Below are 22,276 nucleotides of genomic sequence, written 5' to 3'. Positions count from 1 at the left end.
AAGTTAGGTTAGAAAGTTTGGAAAGTCAGATCAATGAGCCATTTCCCTTGGTACGCTTTGAACGGGCACACCTTCCAGGAAGTGTACATTTCCCAGCCACCCCCCTCTCCTAGAGACCCTCGAATTACAGGACCACGGCTGAAATTCATATGGCTGGGGAATTACAAGGAATAGAGTCAAGGTAGAAGGTTTCCAAACATTCCTGAATCAAAATTATATATCAATGGCACCCTAAATTTGATTAACATGTTGTAATCTTACAAGCACCAACACAAATGTCCTAACCTAGTCCTCAACACCTTGTGAGTTTTTTTAATGAAGAAAGTGAGACTTAACAAGTGTGCTAGCTATTCAAGTACTGTCACATTCAACGAAAGCTAGTGACTCATCCAAGATCGCATAGCTAGTGAGTAGCAGAGTCAGGAACTTAATTCTTCTCCCTTCAAATTCTGCATTGTATCATGCTTCTTCTCTTTAGTTGTTAAGGTATATTGTAGGTACCTAATTGTCATTTTATGAAAGTACAAGACAGGTTATCACAGAGACAGTTGTTTTTTCCCAACAGTTTAGAGTAGCAATTCTTTTATTTGAGTGTTCTTAACACTTGTAATATCAAATCAATTTGTTTTAATTTATAAAATTGTAAGAAAAAACTTCAAGGAAGAAAGTATGAGAAAACTTGTTCCCATTTATTTAAAATTCTAAAGTCATAAAAATTATCGATATGCATTTTCTCTTACTTCCATTTAGTTTCCAAGATAGAACCAGCAAATTATATTACTATTGGCTACACATGTAACAGATTCACACAATTTATATAATTCTTATGTAAGTCTACTTCCAAGAGTTTTCTAGGCCTGGGAATTGATTATTCGATCTGTTGTTTAAGTGGTAAAAGTCAGATAAGTATACAAAATAAGAAAAACCATAAATTTCCACTAACTCATTTCTAGACAATACTAGTAAAATGAAATTTTGAAGTTGAAACCACAGAAGAAAAAGTGGCCACCAACCCAAGGAGTTTCAACTACCAGGGCTCTAAAAACAGAGGCAGACCTGGTTTAGTGGTAAGCTAATTTCTACAGGAAATTTAATCAGTCTCTTTACACAGCATCCAGAGTTTTGTCCAATTTCCAGATACCAACACATTCATTCAAAATACCTAAACTTACCTTTATCCTATAAAAATTGGAGACTTTTTAAAAGAGTAGAACCCCACACATAACAGACAATGAGTGTTTGATGTACAAATGAGTAAATGAATAACATAGATGACAGTAAATGGCCTTTAAGAACAGAGGACTAAGACTGAGGAAAACCCAGAGTTAAGCAAAAGCTGGCCTCTCCCTCATGGACTGGAATGCACAAATTCGTAGCAGGCACGATAGTCGGTACAAGAGGCTATTCACAGCCAGAAAGAGGTCAAGTGGGGCTGCTTTCTGGGCAGGCTTTCCACATTCTGGGCCCAAAGGGCAATGGAGGAGGGTCTTGTCACAGGGCAGAGGCCACGTCACACACACAGCTCCCGGGTGCCTTCTCACGGGTAGTGCCAGCCTTTCGCCAGCACGGGGAGATAACATGGAAGGCAGAAGGTGGGCATAGGACATCAGACCCATCTCCAAGGCCCAGGGTAGTCCGAACACATGACATTTTAAGGTGCTATAGGGGACCCTCCATACCCTAAGTTCAAGCCAGAAGTTAGAACTAAGCTAAACATTTATGAATCTTAATACTTGATGCTTTAATATCTTAAGGAGATTTGGTAAATGTCAACCCTTTTTCAAAGTTAACAAGCGTCAGCTCCGGCATAAAGTGACATGGGGAGGAAAATCGTTGAGGTAAGAGACTAGCATGCCTTTCTAGATTTTTATAGAGGTGTACGTTCAGTCTGGGAAGGACCGGTAATTTGAGAAAATCAAAGAGCCAAGCCAAGGGAGGCTTTACCTTCCCACACACTTACCGATGATAAAAATATGTATTATTTAACAGTATGCATTATTTAAATGCTGATGGCAGAATTCTCTTTAGAGAGAAAAACAGTCTTTATTTAGCAAAACACCTTCATAGGCTCTCGGAGAAGGACTGCGATAGGAGAAAGGTTATTTTGTGTTACCATGGACAAGTTTCTATCCTTCACCTTCCTAATCAGTAAAATGGGACTGACACGAGTATACAGTGCATATTGTTCCTCAAAATTAAAAGAGTTACAAGATATAAAGTTCTTAGGATAATTCCTGGCACTTAGTAAGTACTTAACACATATTTGCCTCTACTATTGAAGTGAGGCAGAGAGATGGCTAAACCGCTGTTTAAAACATGAATAAAACTTTGGAGGGAGGGAACTAAAAAGCTATGGAGGCAAAAACCAAAAGAGGTCCAAGCGTGGGAGTTTGTGAAGCAATATAGATGAGGCGGGAGCCTTAATGGGAGGCATAATCCGTGAAAATTACCCCACTGGGATTGTGGGGTGCGGGGTGGTAGGCAACTGCTGACCTGGCTCCCAGTGATTCATGCCCTTGTGTAATCTCCCCTGGAGTGTGGGATGGTCCTAATGACTGGCTTCTAATAGATAGAATACGGCTAAAGAGATGGGCTGTCACTTCCATGATTAGCTTAGGAAAGATGGACTCTTCCACCTTGCAGGCACTCTCTATTGCCCTCTATATTGCTTGCCCTGATGAGGCAATATGCTGTGTTGTTGAGATACTCCATCAAGAGGCCACACGGCAAGGAGCTCAAGGAGGCCTCTAGCTAACAGTCGGCAAGGAACTGAATCCTGCCAACAGCCATGTAAGTGAGCTAGGAAAGACCCAGGCAAGCCGCATCTGGATTCCTGACCCACAGAAGCTATGACGGCTATTGTTTTAAGCCATTGAGTTCTGGGGTAATTTGTGATGCAGCAATAGAGAACTAATACAGGGGGTATGAAATGAGGGATTGAGGAAGGAATGAACAATGTATTTTTAAGGACAAGGATGTCTAATATCACATTTTAACTCGACTGCTATGCTGCTCTTTGCAGTAATCGCCTGCAAGCGCCTGGAACATTTAGTCAGTCTACTACACAAAAGAGTCTCAAGTGTGTAGCATTTTGGAGAAATAAAGAAAAGAAGTCTAAATTCTAACTTTCTCTTAACAAGGGGTAGAGAGAAAGGGAGCAGCCATAAGAAGCAAGAAACAGAAGGCTTGAAATTTTACCAGTGGCAAGAAATGGACATCAGGGTGATCACTTTCCTGTCTCCTCGCTTCGCCACACAAGAATTCCTGAAAATATTATGGGGGGTGATAGGTTTCCTAGACCTCTGAGTCTCCTTTTGCTCGTCTGGAGTGATCAACTGTGTCAAACTCTACTGAAGAGACCAAAAATTATTCGTGGAACTTGGTGACTTGGAAGTCACTGGAGGTCCTAGGGGTAGTTTGGGTGTAATGATGGAGGCAGGCACTAACTGAGGGGGCCAAGCTGCGTGTGCAGAGAGAGGAAACGGAGACAGTGTGACACTTTCACTTTCCTCTTAATAGCTGGCTCTCCTGGGGTTGGAGTGAGGAGTCACTGGGGAGATATGTGGTGCCTGGCCTGTGGTAAGCACTCAGTGAATGCTAGTTACCCTCCAGGGAATCCCCAAAGGGAAGAGGGAATTCCCAATGGGGAATTCCATTGTTCTCTTTCTTTACTGCTTCCTTCCTTTTTGGACAGTAAGACTATAACAAGTTGTTCAAGAATTCATAAGATCTATTAATGTACCAGGTTGCGTTGGGGATGACAAGGTATCCAGTCCAGTTCAGGAAGGGTAGCGATTTTTTAAAAAGATCTGTGTTCCTCCCCAAACACCTTCCCTACAACATCTGACCCGCTCCACAACACAGTTTCATAAATACCCAATCAGTGGAGCCGAAATGGATGTTGACATCCACGCTCAGCTCAAACCACATAGTTCTCCTTTCAGTTGCTCAGCTTTGGCTGACAGGCCACATACAGGGTTGGGCCCATCTGACGTTTTCCATCTGACCAACTAAGGCCAGGGGGAGAGCACACTCATCTCAGATATGGAACACCTGGAATGCACTGGCTCTTATGGTCAGAACACCTGGAAGCACTGTGTTCTTAGAGTCAGGACATCTAGAGTCGGATCCCGGATCCATCCGGTGTATTTGTTTGTTTTTGCCGGGCACTTCAGAAGCTTCTGGTTATCAGTTTCATCATCTTAAACGTGAGGGTAGATAATTCCTCCTCCCTGCCTCATCAGTCAAATAAGACGATGTACTGAAAGTCTTGTGGATATTACATATTATGGATATGAAGACAAGTTTCTCCTATTTCATTATAGAAACTCTCAAACGTACATTTTTTTAGTAGAATTTGGAAACATATAGTAAATGTAGAAGCTAGTACTTTCACTTCCAGGGGTCCACCCTAGGGAAACTCTTGCACAACTGGATTCCAAAATACGTACAAGAATGTTCACTGCTAAACGGTTTGTGATAGCAAATTATGGAAATAACTGAAACTTGCATTAACAGTAGAATGGGTGCATGACTCTTGGTATATTCATAAAAGGGATATTTTATGGTGGCAAAAAGAATGCACTAGATCTGAATGCATCACAACTTTTTTTTTTTTAGGAAGATTAGCCCTGAGCTGACTGCTGCCAATCCTCCTCTTTTTGCTGAGGAAGACTGGCCCTGAGCTAACATCCATGCCCATCTTCCTCTACTTTATATGTGGGATGCCTACCACAGCATGGCTTTTGCCAAGTGGCACCATGTCCAAACCTGGGATCTGAATTGGCGAACCCTGGGCCAGCAAGAAGCAGAACATGCGAACTTTGCTGCCCCACTGGGCTGGCCCCACAACTTTTTTATTGTTACTGTCATCCAGTCCACTCTGACTCCTAGTGCCCTCTGTACAGCAGAGTAGAACCCTGCCTGATCTTTTTGCACCTTCCCTTCATTTTCTGGTGCTGTATCAGACAATGCTCTCCTGTTATTCATAGGGTTTTCACGGCCAATTTTTCCAGAAGTGAGTGACCAGGTCCTTCTTCCTAGTCTGTCTCAGTCTGGAAGCTCCAGTGAAACCTGTCCACCATGGGTGACTCTGCTGGTATTTGATATGCCAGCTTTCAGCATCCTAGCAACATACAGCCACCACAATATGACAACCAATAGACAGGTGGTGGGGTTCCCTTACCTGGAAAAGAACCAGGGCCGGGCAGTGAGAACACCAGATCTTAACCACTAGACCACAGCATTACAATGCAGAAAAATGTTAAAACCTGATTGTTGAGTGAAAACAGCAAATGGAAGAGATAGATTGTGTGGTATTATTTACATAAAGTTTTAAAACATGCAAAATAATATTATATACTGCATATGAATGCACATATAGAATGAAAAAAACATAAAAATAGCCATGAGAATCAAAAACCCAAGTTGTCACACGTGGTTTCCTCTTGGCTGGGGCCTGGAATGGTATCAGTGCAGGCAAGAACTTCACTGTCTTTTTAGCAATTCATTTCTTTTGGGGAAAAAAATGGCAAAATATTAAGATTTGGCAAGTCCGGATAGTGAGATGTTTTTGTTCATTAGATACTTTATATGCATTATGTGGTCCATGCTTTTCCACGTACTTAAAATATTTCATAATAAAGTTTTCAATAAAGAAAAGAGAATCTATGTAAAGGAAATAATAAGAAATGTAGACTAAGATTCACATATAAATATGCTCTTCAAGCATTATTATAATAAGAAAAGAAATTCAAATGTAATCTAAGAGGTCACTAGTCAGCTAGTGGTTAAGCGAATTCTAGTATGTTCATATAATTGATTATACAGCCAAAGAAACTATTTTTAAGAAGAAATGTATTAAATAATGCTAAGTGAAAAGGGCAGGATACAAAACAATGCATGGTATCATCTTAACTATCCATGTTTATGTGTATACAAGTGTGCATGTGTGTGTTTGTAGCTGTTTGTTTAGGAAATAAGCCAAAATTTTAATAGTTTGTGTTGCAATATTATGGTTGGCATTAATTTCTTATTTCTTCTTTTCCGTATTTTAGAAATTTAATGTGAGGAGCATGCGCAACTTTTAAATAACATATATATTTTAAACGATTGAATTTTTAGCCAGTCAGACATGTAAATAATCACATAGAGAGACAGGAAAATACACTATTCATATAACAGTACTGCAGCATCTAAGCCAGAGGGATATTAATGCCACTTAATCTAGTCTTTTGCTGCCTGACAGGAATGTATCGAGTTAAATGGCTATGGCTTCTGTTTTAAGATCTCCAAGACGTTTGTTAGCTGGCCAGTATCTACAACTGTGTTCCAGACCTCTCTTCAAGCTCTAGGATCACATATCCAACAGCATTCCAGACATCGCTGCTTGTATGGGCCCATAAACCTTGAAAGTCAATGTCTCAAACTGAAGTCAGCTCCCGCTCCCCTAATTCCTCCTTCACCTTCATTTCTTGCCCAGTAAATGCCAGAAGCATGTACCCAACTACCAACCCTTTTTCAATCTCTCCCTTACCGCCCCCCCCCAACCCAACGGATCCTTATGTTGGGTCAAGGTCAATTCGCTGTCTGATGTATCTCTTGGATCCCTTCTCATCACCTCCCCCGCCCTCAGGGCCTCCTCTTGGTCTTAGTGTGGGACCTTATCACATCTCTCCTGGGTCACCACAGCAGCCTGAACTTTTCTCTGCCTAAATTTATGTCCCCTTTAATTCAGTCTCCAAATAACTGCCACTGTGCAGTGTGCTCTTTCTAAAATGCAAAAATCCGCTACAAAAGGAAACCTGAGTATCCCAATATTTTTTTAAATTGCACTAAATAAAGACAAGCAATCGCTGATGCTTTGCTTACGAAGTGGAGAACAAGTGCCTGATTCGGATGCACAGCACTTCAGCCGCAGCCCCCCCCCCGCGATCTAAACGCCGGCTGATGGAGTGACTCCTGATCATTACTGAAATAGTCATCACTCACAGCCCAAAGCACATGATTGAGGGGGAAACGCACATCAGCTTCCTCAGTAACGTTTGCATTTTCATTGCCAGAAACTGGAATACATTCCCTCAGATTGTTGGAGAGTAGGAGGTAGGAAAATATTTCTACTGCATCTCCCATCTTCTCGTTTTACTAAATTTCATTTGCTCAGGGAGAAAATAAACCAACTAAACGTGTGGGTTAAAATTATTACAAACTAGAGTAAGAAGAAACTATTTTAATTCAAAAGCAAAACACACAGCATGTTTTACAATCTCCAAAGTACGACGGTGTTGCACAGAAGCTTTCAGAGTTGAGCTTTCCATGCAAACAAATGATGGGTGTACATGAATATGCCTTTATTTTCATTTTCTGCACTATTCCTTTTTTCCCTCTTAACTGTTTTGTGAATCTTCCAAAAGATATCAAAATAGCACACGTATGAAGTGATAAAATTCACTGAGATGACATATTGAAGAATGTGTGAAAAATTTATAATATGTATTTTAAGATTTTAAAAAATATTTTAAGATAAAATAAAATGAGTCTGTTCATGAACTAATGATGACAGTTAGCAACGAACTGAGGATCATGGATCCCAGTTCTGTGTACCTAAGGTTCACAATTTCTAAAAAGATAACAAGACCTTTAAGATAGCATTAGTATAACAGAAGGAGTAGTGGTAGTAACAGAAAAATGAGGAATAGCAGCTAACACTCCTCTACGCCAGACACTGAAAAATGCTCTAAATATGACATTTTTAAAAAGTCAATCCTTCTTACAATTCGATTTTGCAGTTGGCAAAATTGAGTATCAGAAAATATCAGTAACTTGCCCACTGTCACATGCGGACATACAAATTCCATCTGTCTAACATCTGATCATTTATCATCACACCAAGCAAAAAGACAAAATCAAGTTTTCTTCGTTGAGAACAGAATGGTCAGAGACCATGATTCTATGAAGCTAAGGGACATGTCCTTGGACTCCTAGAAAGATTCCCATGGAAGCTCTGGAAACAGAGTGGAAGTCTCCTCTCACTTATCCAGACCTTACTGGCATTTTAGAAAGTCTTATTTTGGGCCCCTGTGGATTTCAGAGGGGGCGGCACCTGTCGTGCATTCCAGCCCACAGAACATGCATGGGATTCCCAGCATGGCTAACCTCGAAGACTGTGTAACAAAGGGCACACTGTCCAGGACCAACAAATAAACCTAAAATTTACATCCCTGATTTCTGAACTCGATTCTATTCTTGGATTCAGATATAAATCCACTCCTTGTCCCTTTCTGGTTTAACCACAACCTAACTGTCTGGTCGGGCGTGGCCTCTTTCCTCATCTTGCCCTTGGCCTAATTTAGCTCTCAACCTGGTCTCTACTTTCTACTTCATTTTTAACCCCTTCCCCCAACTCCTGTCTACTGCTTGGGATTGCCTTAAAGCTTCTCAGGGTGAAAAATGTGGGGATGGGTAAGAGATTTAGGGTACAGAAGACATCCTTTACATCAGGGTGCACAGTCAATTTTGAGGATGAGAAATATTTTCACGTGTTGTGTATGGTCGTATAGTCGCTAATGGAATTCCCATTATGGAATGCGTACTGCTCCAAGATAGAGGAAATATTAAGTGATAAGGAGGGGAATCCCTCAGGAAATTATCCAAGCTGTTAAAGTCATAAATGTAAGTGAGGAAGGAAATGAAAATATTACTCATTTTAGCAGTTTTTCTCGGGGGTGGGGAGGGAGGAAGCATCAGTTTCCTCAGTCAGTGATATTTTCCAGCTCCGCTCCTCTGAAATGAAATCCCAAGTTAAATTCTCAGGCACACGTGTCATGTCAGGACATTGTCACTCCTATTCCTTTGTTCTACATTATTCCTCTCAGTCTTCAAATGTTACAGGAGGCTAGAAACTGTAATAATTTGCAGTTGTTGCAAGCAGTGACTCCAAGATTACTGGAAATATTGATATGAGAAGAAGTGCAAGAAGCTCATTTTTTTTTTCACAAATAAACAAGCATTTAAGGAGATTCTGAGCTGAAATGTAAGCAAAACCAAACAAGCCTGTATGCAGAGATTGCAGAACTGTGGCTTCAAATGATTTTTGCTTTGGGGATATAAAGGATTGGTACAACTCGTGGTGGCTAACTTGGCCCTGGAATGCAAAATGGCTAAATAGGTTATTGAAAGCAAGCCACAAATTAAACATTTTAAGGAGATCGTCCTCAAGTATCAAATGGAAACTAAACTTTCTGTGGTGAGGAGCGAAGGAGAGAGGGAGAGAGAAAGGGAGGAAGGAAGGGAGAAACAGATTGATTTCCATCATAGATTTATTTGTAAAATGATAAATATTTAAAGACTTGTTTCCATTGTCTCTTTGAAGCACTGAGTTCTATTATTCCTGTGTCTACTTGCTCTGTTTTGGAAATGATCAATGTTTTAAAAGGAAACATATCATGGGTAGTCTCCTAAAAAAATAAAACAAGATATGGAGACTGCTTTCCGGATTTGCCCTGTTCCATCCTGTGCCTGGTGGTCAACGTGAGCAATAACAGACCCTGCCGCTCTGGGGTGGGAGTGGGGGAATCTGGTTTTCTTCAGTTTAAATCTGACACTTTGCTTTCTTTCTCCTAGATCAACACAAAACGCTTCAGAAAGAAAACAGTTACTCATCACACGCCCCTTTTTTGTACTGGACTCTGTTAGTTCTAGTGTAGATTTTCTCCAAATGAGAGGCTGGATCTGGACTGTGGCCTTCCTGCTTTTATCTTTTTCTTATTGATTCTCACGAGGCAGACATTCCATCGTGCTGAGCAAAGAGGATGCTGAAATCAGAGGTCAAGAGTCTCCAGGGGCCGGTGATGCTGCTGAACTGACTTCTCTCTTCCCATTCTCACACGGAGCTACAACCAGTATTTCTCAGAGATCAATAAGAGCTCACAGAGCTATATGAATTTTAGGTTTAGAAGAGAGATTCTAATTAAGCAATTAAACTGTCAGCCGGAGGTCACTTTAATACTCAGCCTTCGTGAAAGAAGACATAATGGAGCCATTTTCATGATGACCATACACAGTCATGCCCAGCCGGTGGGTCCCACTGCTGCCTTAGCAAGAAATCCTCACAATGTGTCATTCAGGGGAGCCTGAGGTTAATTACACTAGCCACTCAACAGGGACTCAGCAGAAAGTGCAAACATTTTACCAAATTAGTTGAAATCTGAGCACAGGTTGAGTTCTCTGATTAGCTCACCATGACGCCATCGCCCCTTCAATAGAAGTCAAAAAATTCAGCTTCTCTCTTCTTACATTATAGCAGCATGAAATTCTAGAAAACACACTTCTGCGATGTTATCTAAGCTTTCATGTGGCTCAAAATAGTGAGATTATATATCAAGAATGGTGCCAGGGAGTGAACTCAGCACAACACATTCTCAAATGTGTCGTCTGCAATTTTCCCCTGAAGTACGGATCTTTACAGGAGTAGAGACTCCAAAACTTCATTTATTCATTTATTCAGCCATGCATCTACTGGTAATTCATGCATCAAACAGACTGATGCCTGGGGATGCAGACTACTGCTGTAGCTTATATGAAAGGGGGTGGAGGCTGTGTATTACTGTTCCATTTTTAAATTTTCATTCGTCTCTTCTACTTGCTGAATTTTGCCTTTAGTTCCATGAAGCCAAGAGCGATAGCACGGGGTTAGTGGTGGGTTTACCCTGCCTCCAGGTGGGCCCACTGGGGACTCGGCCTACTACAAGAAGAGCTCTCTTCTGTGTAGCAAGTGGAGTGCGGAGACAACCTCCTGCCCAATGCCATGGACTTGCGCCCAGAGTGAAGGGAAGCTCAGTGCTGTAGGAGTCTCTTGTGACTTCCGGAATGAACCCACCGCTGACATGGCCTGACCCTTAGTGTCTGTTTCTTCAACTCCCACCTTGTTCTCCTCTTCCTACTCACAAACACAGCTCCTAACGGGATCCTCTTCCCTGGTTTCCCTCCTCCTGGTTGGGTTCCCCAGGCACTTGATTCTATAAACGAGAAAACTAAGCTCGCCAGGCCAGGAAGAGAGTGAGAGATGGTGCCCAGCAGTGGCTGGCACATGGTTGACACCACAGATTGAATGGATGAAGGGAACCCAGACCACCTGACTTCAAAGCAAAGACACTTGCCACTTTGTATTTGAAATCCGAACACTTTTCCGTATACTGATAAATAAAGTCTGGGTTCATCTGAAAGAGAATTCAAAATGGTCCCAAAGTAACCCTGGTTTTATTTTCTCCTCCCGTTTTTTCAGTTCCCCTTTATGCTGTGATTCATTTCCCTGCATGTAGACTGTAATCTTTATATTTTACCAAAATACTTGTTCTTACTTCAGGCTTGCTTGCATTTTAACACTGGACCTGCTATTAATTTCTACCTGCTCTGGATCCCGACCCATCTGAACCTCAATTTTCTTATTTTTAAAATAAGGAAATGACAGTAAATTATCTTAAATCTCTCCTCTTTGAAACTTAACATTCTACGTATCTATGTGTTTATGGCTATTAACCATAATGACTGTTAAAACTAATATTTCCACCTCTGACAATCCAAATTGTTATAGGAATTCTAAAAAACATGATGGCTGGTCCCATCCAAGCATAACTGACCCTAGTATTGAATAGTACACTTGAGCTCTATGAAAAAAATCTCATGAACACAAACGTTATCTGGCAGCATCATTGGCAGCTGAATATTTTTCTCTTTGTTAATGACTGTCTAAGCAATAGAACCAAGAAATGGACTTGAATGTCTCCAGAATGAATGAATGGCTTTGTATGAGCTTAAACTGCAGAGATGTTATCTAAGATATTAGACTTTGGAGTACATTTCACATCCAATGTCCGTCTAGCTATAAAGGACAGATGGTTGGTCCCTCAATGCTCGCCTCCACGAACCCCTGGACAACTAACTAGAACTTGGAGCCAAGCTTCCTGCCTCGCCAGGGCACTGCCTGCCTGGTTCCAAACCTCACAGACGTCCCATCTCCACAACTGTGTGCCCCTGGCAAGCACACACAGTAGATCTCTACCCCAATTTAGCTGAACAGTCCTCTTTCACATTTATCTTTCTATAAAGGTGATTTATAAATGGTGCAAACAAAAATGCCTTGGCTTGTACATGATTTATGCAATTTTCAATATAAATAAATTTGCTAATTTGAGAGAAATATCTTATGGTCGGCCATGTGTTCAAATTTCTCATTCTGAAAATATGAAATTTATAGAACCAGTCTGTCTGTTTTTCAGGTCTCTCCTCTGATAATATGACTTCCCCAATTATTCCATTTATCTCTTACATTCAGCTCCTCTTTTCATACCAGCACCTGGTCCTTTCAACATGCTTAAGATTTTCTATCATTAAAAAAAAATGACATGGGCCGGCCCGGTGGCTCAGGGGTTAAGTTCGCACCTTCCACTTCAGCGGCCTGGGGTTCACCAGTTAAGATCCCAGGTGCGGACATGGCACCACTTGGCAAGTCATGCTGTGGCAGGCGTCCCACATATGAAGTAGAGGAAGATGGGCACGGATGTCAGCTCAGGGCCAGTCTTCCTCAGCAAAAAGAGGAGGATTGGCGGTAGATGTAGCTCAGGGCTAATCTTCCTCAAATAAAATAAAATAAAATAAAATAAAATAAAATAAAATAGCAATAGCTTCCCATTGACCTTGCCTTACCAATAGGTTATGACCTTTTATCCCCCTAAATCATTGACTTCCATAATTCTGGGGAAAAGCTAAGCTCCTGCACCTCCTATCCCATTATGATCTGGAGTCTTCTACTACTACCCACAGCAATCCTGCTCCTTACAGGCCATCAAAGATCAAATCCAGTGGCATCGTTTCAATCCTCGTCCTAGCTGACCTCTGCGGATTTGACACCTTTGACCACCCACTCTTTAAAATTGGCTTCACTCTTGGTTTTTACACTATCACTCTCTTCTGGTTCTCCACCTGCCTCTCTGAGTACATTTCTCAGTCTCCTTTACCTCTCTTCCTTCATTTGCCCCTTCAATGGTGATGTTTCCCAGAGTTTACTTGGCCCTTTCCTCTTTACAAAATACTCCTATAAGTGACCACCCCCACTTCTGTGGCTTGAACACCACCAAATATATAGAAATAATTTTCCATTGTATATATCCAGCTCAAACTCCTTCTGCCCACTGAACTCATATGTTGAACTCTATAAGGGACATAGTGTAGACTTTTAAACTCAAAAGTTTCCATATCAAACATTCTAGTCTGCCCCTTTACTCACTTACTTAATGGCTTCATCATTCACCCACTCTTCAAGTGAAGAGTCTTTACTCCCCCATCTCTATCCCCGAACTCGCTCTCCACCATGTAATTAGCCTCTAAACTTTGGTGACTATATGACCATAAGAGTTCTTCAGTATGTCTCTTTCTCTCCACTCCCAAGGCCATGGCCCAAGGTTTTGCCACAGCTTCTCTTTCTCTGCCAACTCAGTCCTCACACGGCTGCTTGTTATGCTTGTAAAATAGTTTTGAGTCTATTAATCCTCTGATTTACAGAAAACTTTCGCCAACCTCGTACTATCTATAAGATAATTTAAAATTCTTCACTAGAGCATAAAAGGGTTAGTTTGTCCAACTTGGATGTCTCTGTGGACCCTTGGTCTCCACATGCTCCCCAACATATAGCTACAGTCCAGGCACAACACTCCCCTTTCTTATTCCCAAATGTCCATGCATGTTCATACCTCTGTGCACAATTTCCCCTATTCTTTCCCCAAAGACTCCTCTCCTGCCTCATTACCACATTTCCATTAGTGAAATTCTGCCACTTAAATGTCATCTCCAGTGAGAAACCTTCGCTGGCTTCCAGACCCAAATGAATCACTCCTGTTTTCTCATGATTATTATTAGAGTAATTGAGTCCTAGGTACACTAAATGCTAGGTGCTGTGCTAGGAGAAAGGCTCATAAGTAGGTTCTTCTTTTCCTGATGACCGTGAGGCCCAGGATTACAGACAGGAAGTCCTGGCTCCTAAACCCACTGCCCCTCCTAGTATTCCATGCCACCTCCTCTTCCAGTGCTCGTCGAACCTGCCTATGAGGGCACTCACCATCAGCATCATTATGATTATGGCCAGCACAAATTAAGAACTTTCTACGTGACACACAGTTCAATTTCAGAATCTCAAATATCCCAACAATAATATTGACACAGTTACTCTTATTATCCCCATTTCACAGTTAAGGAAACTGAAGCTGAAAAATTCACTTTCTCCCAGGCAACAAAGCTAGAAAATGACAAAATCCAGGCTCAGTTCTATGCCCACCCCATCACAGAGCTAGACTTCTTAACCATGGCACCATGCTGACTCTTGCAGTTGGGGCAGTTTACTTCTTATATCAATGTCTTGCTCAAGGGCTTAGTGGCATCTGCTTCTTGATGCCCCATCTGCCCACTGGCGGGAATACTCCACCCACCTCATACAGGATTCTCTGATGGACAACTTGTTGGGACTATTACATTTTATATTTTACCTTATCTCCCAGACTGGACTCCTCCCAGCACCTGGCTTTGGGTTTATTTTCCTGTTTCCATGCCTATGACCAGAGGATATTTGAGATTTCACTTCCTCCTTTCTGTTGCCTCCTCCCAGTTTGTTAAGTCAAGCCGAGCTGCATGCTGAGATATGGCAGTGGTTAATAGTAAACCCTGTCTGTATATTTATATCTCATGGAGGTGGAAAACCCTGCTCAAGACCACAGGAGGGAAAAAATGCAGCCATGCTGGGTTTGCCTTTGACCTAGGCTATGTTTTTTTCACACACCTTTGTATGTTGAATTCTATGGATTATGGACTTTACCAAAGGGAAGAAACTGTGCCTGGCAACATACAGACTGGGAGAGCGAGCAAATAGTGGAGACATGCCCACTGCAGGCAAAACCATGAGGTAGGCAATTTGTCTCTGGCCCATTCAAACTTTTCTTGAAGGCTCCTCTTCTGCTTCAATGCTTTATTTCACCTTCATTCTTAAAAGCTATCTTAGAACAGTATAGAGCTCCTGACGGGCAGTTGTTTTCTTTCTTCAAACTAAACATACTATTCCACTGGCTTTTTTTTTTCCTTCCAGCTATCACTGTTGAAAAGTCAGCATTCAGTCTGACACTTCTTAAAAGGCAATCTGTTCTCCCCCTGACCCACTCCTCTGGCTGATAGTAATATTTTTCCTTTATCTTTATGTTTTTTAGATAAGTATGTCTTTCTATTTCTATTTATTTGGCTGTTTGGGTTCCTTGGGATTCTTGTTTTTGTAAACTGGTGTCTTTCATCAGTTTTGGAAAAGTCTTAGTCATTAGCTCCTCCAATATTGCTTCTGCTCCGTTTGCCTCTTCCTTTTCCTTCTAGGATTGCAGTTAAACGTATGTTATACCTTTTATATGTGTCCTCTACGTGTCTTAACCTCCCTTCTGTATTTTTCATCCTTCTGTTTATCCATGCTTTTTCCCCAGTAGATTCTTCTGACTTATCTTCCAGTTCACTATTTCTCTCTTCATCTCTGTCTAATCTGTCTAATATGCCAAAAAACTCTTTGACTGAGATCTTAATTTCAGCTATTGTATTTTTCCAATCCAATACAAAAAAAAAGTATCTAAAATTTTTAGTTTGCTCTTTTTCATATTTGCGATGTCATTTTTTTTAGTTTGCAGGTCCTTGCTGAGAGTTTGACTTTTATCTCCACAAGCTTAATAATCATAGTTGCTTACCAATCTCGCATATTAGTGTGTTTGTTTCCATTGTCTATTATTCATGTTGTATCTCATTTGTGATATATAAGTATCTTTGATAGTGTGCTGGCTATTGCATATGAAAAATTATTGTAGGAATGACATCTAGGATGTTCATATCCCCTTGGAGAAGATTTTAAATTGCTTTGGGTGGTGGTCCAATGCCTAGATGCATTAGCAATACAGAGTTCCCTCTCATTATTCCATGACTTAAGATTTTGGGGGCCACTCAGGTGACTTGAAGCTGGGGTACAGTCTCTGTGAAGGCTGTTTTACTTTCATTTTACCTAGGACATGGGATGGTTTCCCAGGACTTCCACTCTATTGAGGCCCTAGACCCAAACTTTGCTCCTCTTTGTCCTGAGAAGCTCTCAGAAGTGCTGCTAACTCCTTCTGGATCAGCAAATGCCCAACAGGCAAAAGCAGTCCCAAAGACGAGGTTCATATTTCTCTCAGTTTTAACTCAGAAATTTCATACTGCCTTGTGAGTGCTTTGCTGCATTTAGGAAGATGTTTTAAAATATCAGGCAAAATTTTTAAATTGTCTCTGTCAGGAGAGTCGGTCCAAGTTAACATCATGGAAAATGAATGTCCCATACCTTAAGTTTGTATAATGCTTTTTGCCAACTTAGACTCTGCAGACTCATTTAGAAAGTTAATACAAAGTCATAAATCAACTGATCTTTTAAGTAGCTTAATGATCTAACCTTGTAAAATAATACTTGAAATCATACCATTAGACTGGACTACTTTGAAAAATGTGAGAGAGATTTTGGGCTTTTTTAAGTTAAATTTGGAAGCTAGCCAGTTGGAGTTTATGTAAGAAACTGCCAGGAAAGTAAAATAAAAAGATCCATTTGCCAAGAGAATCTGGTTTATATTTGAATGAAATGTTTCTAAATACAAATGCACGATGGAAAACCTTTTGTTAAAAAACATAGGTAACCCAAAAAATTAAAATAAAAAGAAAGCCTCAAAATAAAACCTCACTCACTTTTCCATTAAGCACAAAGCATTAGTTTCAGATGAGAATATATTAAAATTATGGGTAGTAATAGAAACTTTCTGTCATCTAACCAACTAATAGCCATATCCCTTCTCCTCCGCCCTCATCTCTCAAACTATTATGTCCTATCAGACACAATTTATTCAAGTAGCCGAGTGAGATACCCTGATCTCAAGAAGAGTAGAACCCTGTGAGAACCCTCAGAGGCTTAATAATAATTGATTTAAAGTAGTTATGATAAATCCTTTCCACTACACTTTCCAAATCGCTCTTGATATCTAATGGGAACTTCTGTGAAAATTTTGCTTTCTTGATTAAAAAAAAAAGGACAAAATGGAAACAATTAACACTATTCCTTCTCCCTTTCTCCAGATTTGAATTCAGACAGGATGTCCAGTGCTTCTGCAGCCATTTTTTAACCATGAGGTAATAAACACAAAATGAAAAGGCAACACAGTAAGAATGGTAGAGCAGGAATTTAGTTGCTAAACAAACCCTGCAATTATCTACCTGCTGATTTGTATTTAGATAAAAAATAAATATCCTTATGTTTTAAGTTGCCAATAGTTAAGTTTCCTATGATTTGACATTGAAAACAGCCATAACTGATACATTCACTAAATATGTTGATGTGGCAGTGTTTTGACCCAGATTTGACTAGAGATAATGCTTGAAATTTATGTCACTTACCACAATACAAGAGTCCTGAGGTTCAAGGTCCAAGTCAGTGAAGTTCAAAAGAACACGGTGATTTCTTTCCACCCGAATGACCCAGGAACACTCCGTGTTACTTCTATAAGGACTGGGGTAATTTGGGGAATGAATCTCTCCACTGGGAGCCTGGAAAACCCCACCACAACCTGTAGGTGGGAAACCCAATTCAATAATGAGAGGAATCCCTGATGCATAAAACTTTACACCATGACCTAATTTAGAATCAGTTTGGGGTAATTTAAATACCATGTATGTATAATTATATATTTAATTCTCATTAAATTCATGCATGGTTAACATTAGGAGAGATCTAATATACCTACCATATTACCTTAGAGTTCTAGAAGTGGGGCCATCTCTGGGGTCTCATCTCTGCTTTGGCATTTTCTAGCTATGTGACTTTGGACAAGTCACTAACTTCTCTAAGCTTCAATTTCCTCATTAGTGAGAAGAAGATATGAAATAAACCTCCCTCATAGGGTGGTTGTGAGGATTAAATGAGATAGTCCCTGTAGAATAGTTAGAAAAGTGCCTGCCACATAGTAAACTCAATAAACATGGCTATTACTAGTAGCTGTATAGGTTAATAGCTGGTAAACTTTTTGTGCATTAATTCTTTATTTAAAAAATCTGCAACAGGTAATTTATTTAGACTGCCTAAGATCCTGGGCAGACTGTCACTACCTGACACATGGTAACTCCTTGGAGTTCACAAATTTAACATCTACAGTTTTGGCATTTGCCAAGCATCCAGAATTCTATACTACGGCATGAAGTCATTTACCACTTTGCCGGTGCCCAAATTTGAGGCTGGTGAACAGGTACAAGTCCCTTGGAGAACATGTGTTTAACCAATCACCCTGCTTTCACCGTGGACTTGCACACTTGCATGGACTCGTTTTCACATACAAGATGACTCTTCAGAAGTAAACTCTATCACATCTTTTTAGGGAACAGTCTCGGCCAAAGCAGTATTTGCCATTTGGGAAGTCACAGAGTTGTCGGGATGTAGCCTTCACACCTGTCTCCAACCCTTCCATGAAACTTAACAAGGGTTCGGCTTCAGTATTCTGACATACCTCCTCGGTCCACTCACCTCCAGGGACTGCTCGCCAGGAGACGTTGAAGCCTCTCCCATTTACGGAGCTGTCAGTCTTAAATCGAATTGCTAGTTCGTTTCCAGTGCTGGAGATCTGCATGGGATTCTCCAACGATCTTTGGGCACACAACTGGGCTATTCTGGGAGAGTGGAAATCAGGGCCTCCGTAGACCTAAGATGGGATGTAGAAAAAAGGACTTAACTCAAGAGACATATTTAAGCAATTACAGCCCTTCCCCGACTCCCTTCTGCCACTAGCTCTTGGCTTTTATTATCATTAGAAGCTGAAATCTCAGCCTCCCTGGGTGGGGATGAACTGTAAACTTGAGCCGGATTTTCAGAGGCACTCCCTGTGCCCTAGGAACACACAAGTTCAACCACCCACGAAATGCCTTCTTATTCCATCAGCCAGAATTGTAGAACTGAACTGAAAAGATTATTCTGGAATCTTCCCTCTCTCCCCTCTTTCTCTTTTTCAGTCTTCATAGGAGTCCCTGCTTTCTTTGTCAGAAGCATTGCAGATAACACAGTATCAAGTCTGATTTTCTGACTCTTCTAGGCACATAGGAACAGTCTTAGCATAAAGCCATTCTGTTTGTGTAAGTCGAGTTCATTGAAGGCCAGTGATCTCCTCACTACATTTTTAGGATTCTCCACTTTGCAATCTGAATATTTTATAAGATTAGGCATCTAATATAATATTTTTGCTTCTTTGGAGGGAGTGAAAATATAACCTCTATCAGTGTGTCCAGTGGTATCCTCAACAAGGGAATCCCTCAGATGCTCTCTGTGCCTACTCCCAGCACGCGCACTCCCAGGGACATGACCGAGAGCATCTCACTTCCGCTCGGGAATTGCCTGGACTCTGTGTCAGTATCTGGATGGTTCCCTCTAGATCCATCCCACTTGTCCTCAGGTCTCCTAGGCTCCTCCAGTTGGCAACTATCTGTCTGACTGGGATCCAATACCCAGTGACGCATTCCCTCAGTAAGTGTCCCCTTGGTCTCATATCCAGCATCTTGGAGGCAAGTCTAGCCCAGCCCAGGCTGGGGCTCCAGGATTCCTCACACCCAGGTTTCTCAACCACTCCTGGGACCTGTTTATCCAGTATATGTGGTGGTGGTGGAGGGCAAGGGGAGGTGAGGAGTGAGGGGAAGATAAGAATCAAATAGAAGATACTGACCCTCCCACCTTCAGGTCTTGCCAAACCTGAATGTGTAGAAGAAAGACCATTGTTGGTGACAATGTACAGGTATGTTGGTATTTGGATCCTTCCCTGACCCCCACATGTATATGTACATAATTCCACACCCAGGGTCAGAACCAGAACTAGGAAAGCAGTGCTCTGAGAGATCTGTGTGCAGGGCCCTCCCTCCTCTGCCATCCGTGTGGCTCTCCCACCTCCGTGGACTGCCCCCTGTCCCCATTCCTCAGGCGCCCTGCAGCCCCTGCCCACCCTCGGGTCAGCGGTTGACTGACAGAGGAATCACTCCAGTGTTCTCTAGGGAGAGAGTGAGAACAAGAAGCCTGCTCTTGGGGAGCAGTACGTGATTTGAATCTATAATGACTTCTTTGTCTGATGAATTCCCCCCAGCCATGCGGGAGAGGCCAAAGTGAATGAAGCTGCTGTTCCACAGAGTGCTGAGCACAAGGACCGTAATTGCAAAGGAATGAAGCAGTCTGGCTGCTTCATGCTTATTTTCATTAGGAGGAGCTATGTTTGCGGGGCCCCCTAAGTCCCATCAATAGCCGGACTTTAGGAGGAGCCCTGTGTGGCCCTTTACACGTACACATATGCAAATGGAAGAAACAGGATCCTTCTGGCTTACAGAATCCTTTCTCCTTTCAAAGATTCCCTCTCACCCAAGGCGCAGTCCTCAGAGCTTGAAACCGACAGCATGTGCTCCTAATCATCCGCGCCCAATAAACAGCACATATTTGGAGAGAACACTGAGCACAAGGGTTTAGTTCTAACAAAGAAAACTTGCGCGTCGGCAAAATATTCTTTGTTTTCCCTGCTCGGGGTCCCCTTGAGATCTCAAACATAACCGGTACATGTTGGCTGGGCCTAGAAGCCTCCAGAAGAATAAACACTGTTGCTTTTGACGTTCTTCGCTTCCCCTCTTCCTGGACTGGGCTCACAAAAGACCATCGCAGAGAGAACAGAGGGAGCTAACTACCCACACCAAGCAATTGTCTCGGCTTATTGCCCCCAGGAGTGGATTTCCTTTTCTGCTTTATACCGGTTCAGGCTCCTTTCTCAGAGACTCAGGTCTAATCAGCCAGAGAGTTTCTATGACCAACACAATAGAACAGTACTTTTGGCTTCCACAAACAAGACCAATAGTTACGGCATGACTCTTCAAAAGAGGAAAAAGATGGAAAGAATTTCAGGGTGTGGTTCATTCGACTACAGCGTATGACTAAACTTTGGGGGGGAGAAGAATTGGTCTGATGATCAGAGATTTAAAAAATGTGTTTTTAGCAAATGCTCAGGATATAGAACATTTCAAAGCCTATGGTTTTAATCTGTTTTGAACATTTCTTTCTGCTCTGTTAGCTCCATTTATTGTTACAATCAAGTCAGCATTCCAGGGTCATGAGTAACCACACACTGTTGCTTAACACAACTGGCCACTCTCCCGCCACTGATTTTTGAGGGAAAAAAATATTGGTTCCTGATTAAATTTGGTCCAACCCAGGTAAGCCCACTGGTGACAGTGAGGTCCTAGTGGGTTGTGCTCAGCAGAACAGGAAAGGATAATATGCAGGCTGAGAGTAGACAGGTCAAGAAAGTCAGCAATGTTTCTAGGCCATTTATCCAAAATTTTGAAAACTTGCTAATATGTCATCAGCGTCTATGGCATGAGGGATGGAAAAAATCATTTTATCGATATTAGCCCAAGTTTATCACAGCACATTCCATCTGACTTGAGCATTTGCGGAGATGTCAGACAAGGTTTTCAAACAAAAGGGGGGTCACTCATTTCAGCCTTAACCAAAAAACTTTCCCAAAATATTTAAGGGGCTCAACATACTCCTGCAAATCCTGATTTTGAAGGAACAGGGGAAGCCCCCTCGTCCTAATAAAAACAAGCCACGAGCAGCGTGCAGCCTCTTCTCGCAGCCCATCCTGGGCAGTCTCAGGACCCTGCTTGCCTGCTGCTGCCGGAGGCTCTGCATTGTCCCTCTGCTGCTTGCAGGGAACAGCCCCAATCTTTGCCTTCTCATGTAACGGGTGTGACAAAACCCAAAGCACAATGAACCCATTTACATTTTGCCAAGTGGGCAACAATCACATGTGCTCTGGAATATGAAAATGAAGGCTTAGGAACATTTCACATTACTGTGGAAAAGTCTGCTGCCAGCCCTTTGTAAGCGTCAGGGGGTTTTATGCAACTGAGAAATATCCTTGCTAGCAAGAGAGACTACTGGAACATTCCACATGTGAGTACTATTCTACTGTGTACTGTGAGTGTGAATTTCAGGAGCCAGCTCGTTCTCTCCTCCTGAAAAGCCCGTCCTCTTCTGAGGTGGAGTCCTGACTCAGCAACGGTGCTTACATGACGATGAGGGGATGGGTTTGAACCCCAGGGCTCACCAGCCCTGTCTCTAGTTTCACTTATCACAGCATTAGCCTCTTTCAGAGAGACGTGAGCTGCTAAATGCAATTCC

The 22,276-nt window shown here is 41.8% G+C and overlaps 1 protein-coding gene across 2 annotated transcripts in view; it reads right to left on the bottom strand.

Annotated features, from left to right (window-relative positions):
• Nucleotides 1-22,276, bottom strand: part of CUBN (cubilin) — a 256,261-nt gene that overhangs the window by 120,798 nt on the left and 113,187 nt on the right. For both annotated transcript variants that reach the window (XM_070254934.1, XM_023632206.2), the window contains 2 exons: nucleotides 18,599-18,773; nucleotides 17,479-17,648 (listed from right to left, as the gene is read on the bottom strand). In XM_070254934.1, coding sequence (XP_070111035.1) covers nucleotides 17,479-17,648; nucleotides 18,599-18,773 — 345 coding nt within the window. The remainder of the gene's footprint in view (nucleotides 1-17,478; nucleotides 17,649-18,598; nucleotides 18,774-22,276) is intronic.

The sequence above is a fragment of the Equus caballus genome, chromosome 29, assembly GCF_041296265.1.
Source record: "Equus caballus isolate H_3958 breed thoroughbred chromosome 29, TB-T2T, whole genome shotgun sequence".
In the NCBI taxonomy this organism is placed as follows: domain Eukaryota; kingdom Metazoa; phylum Chordata; class Mammalia; order Perissodactyla; family Equidae; genus Equus; species Equus caballus.
Note: the sequence above shows the minus strand (reverse complement) of the source record. Positions and strands in the feature narration are given on the sequence as shown.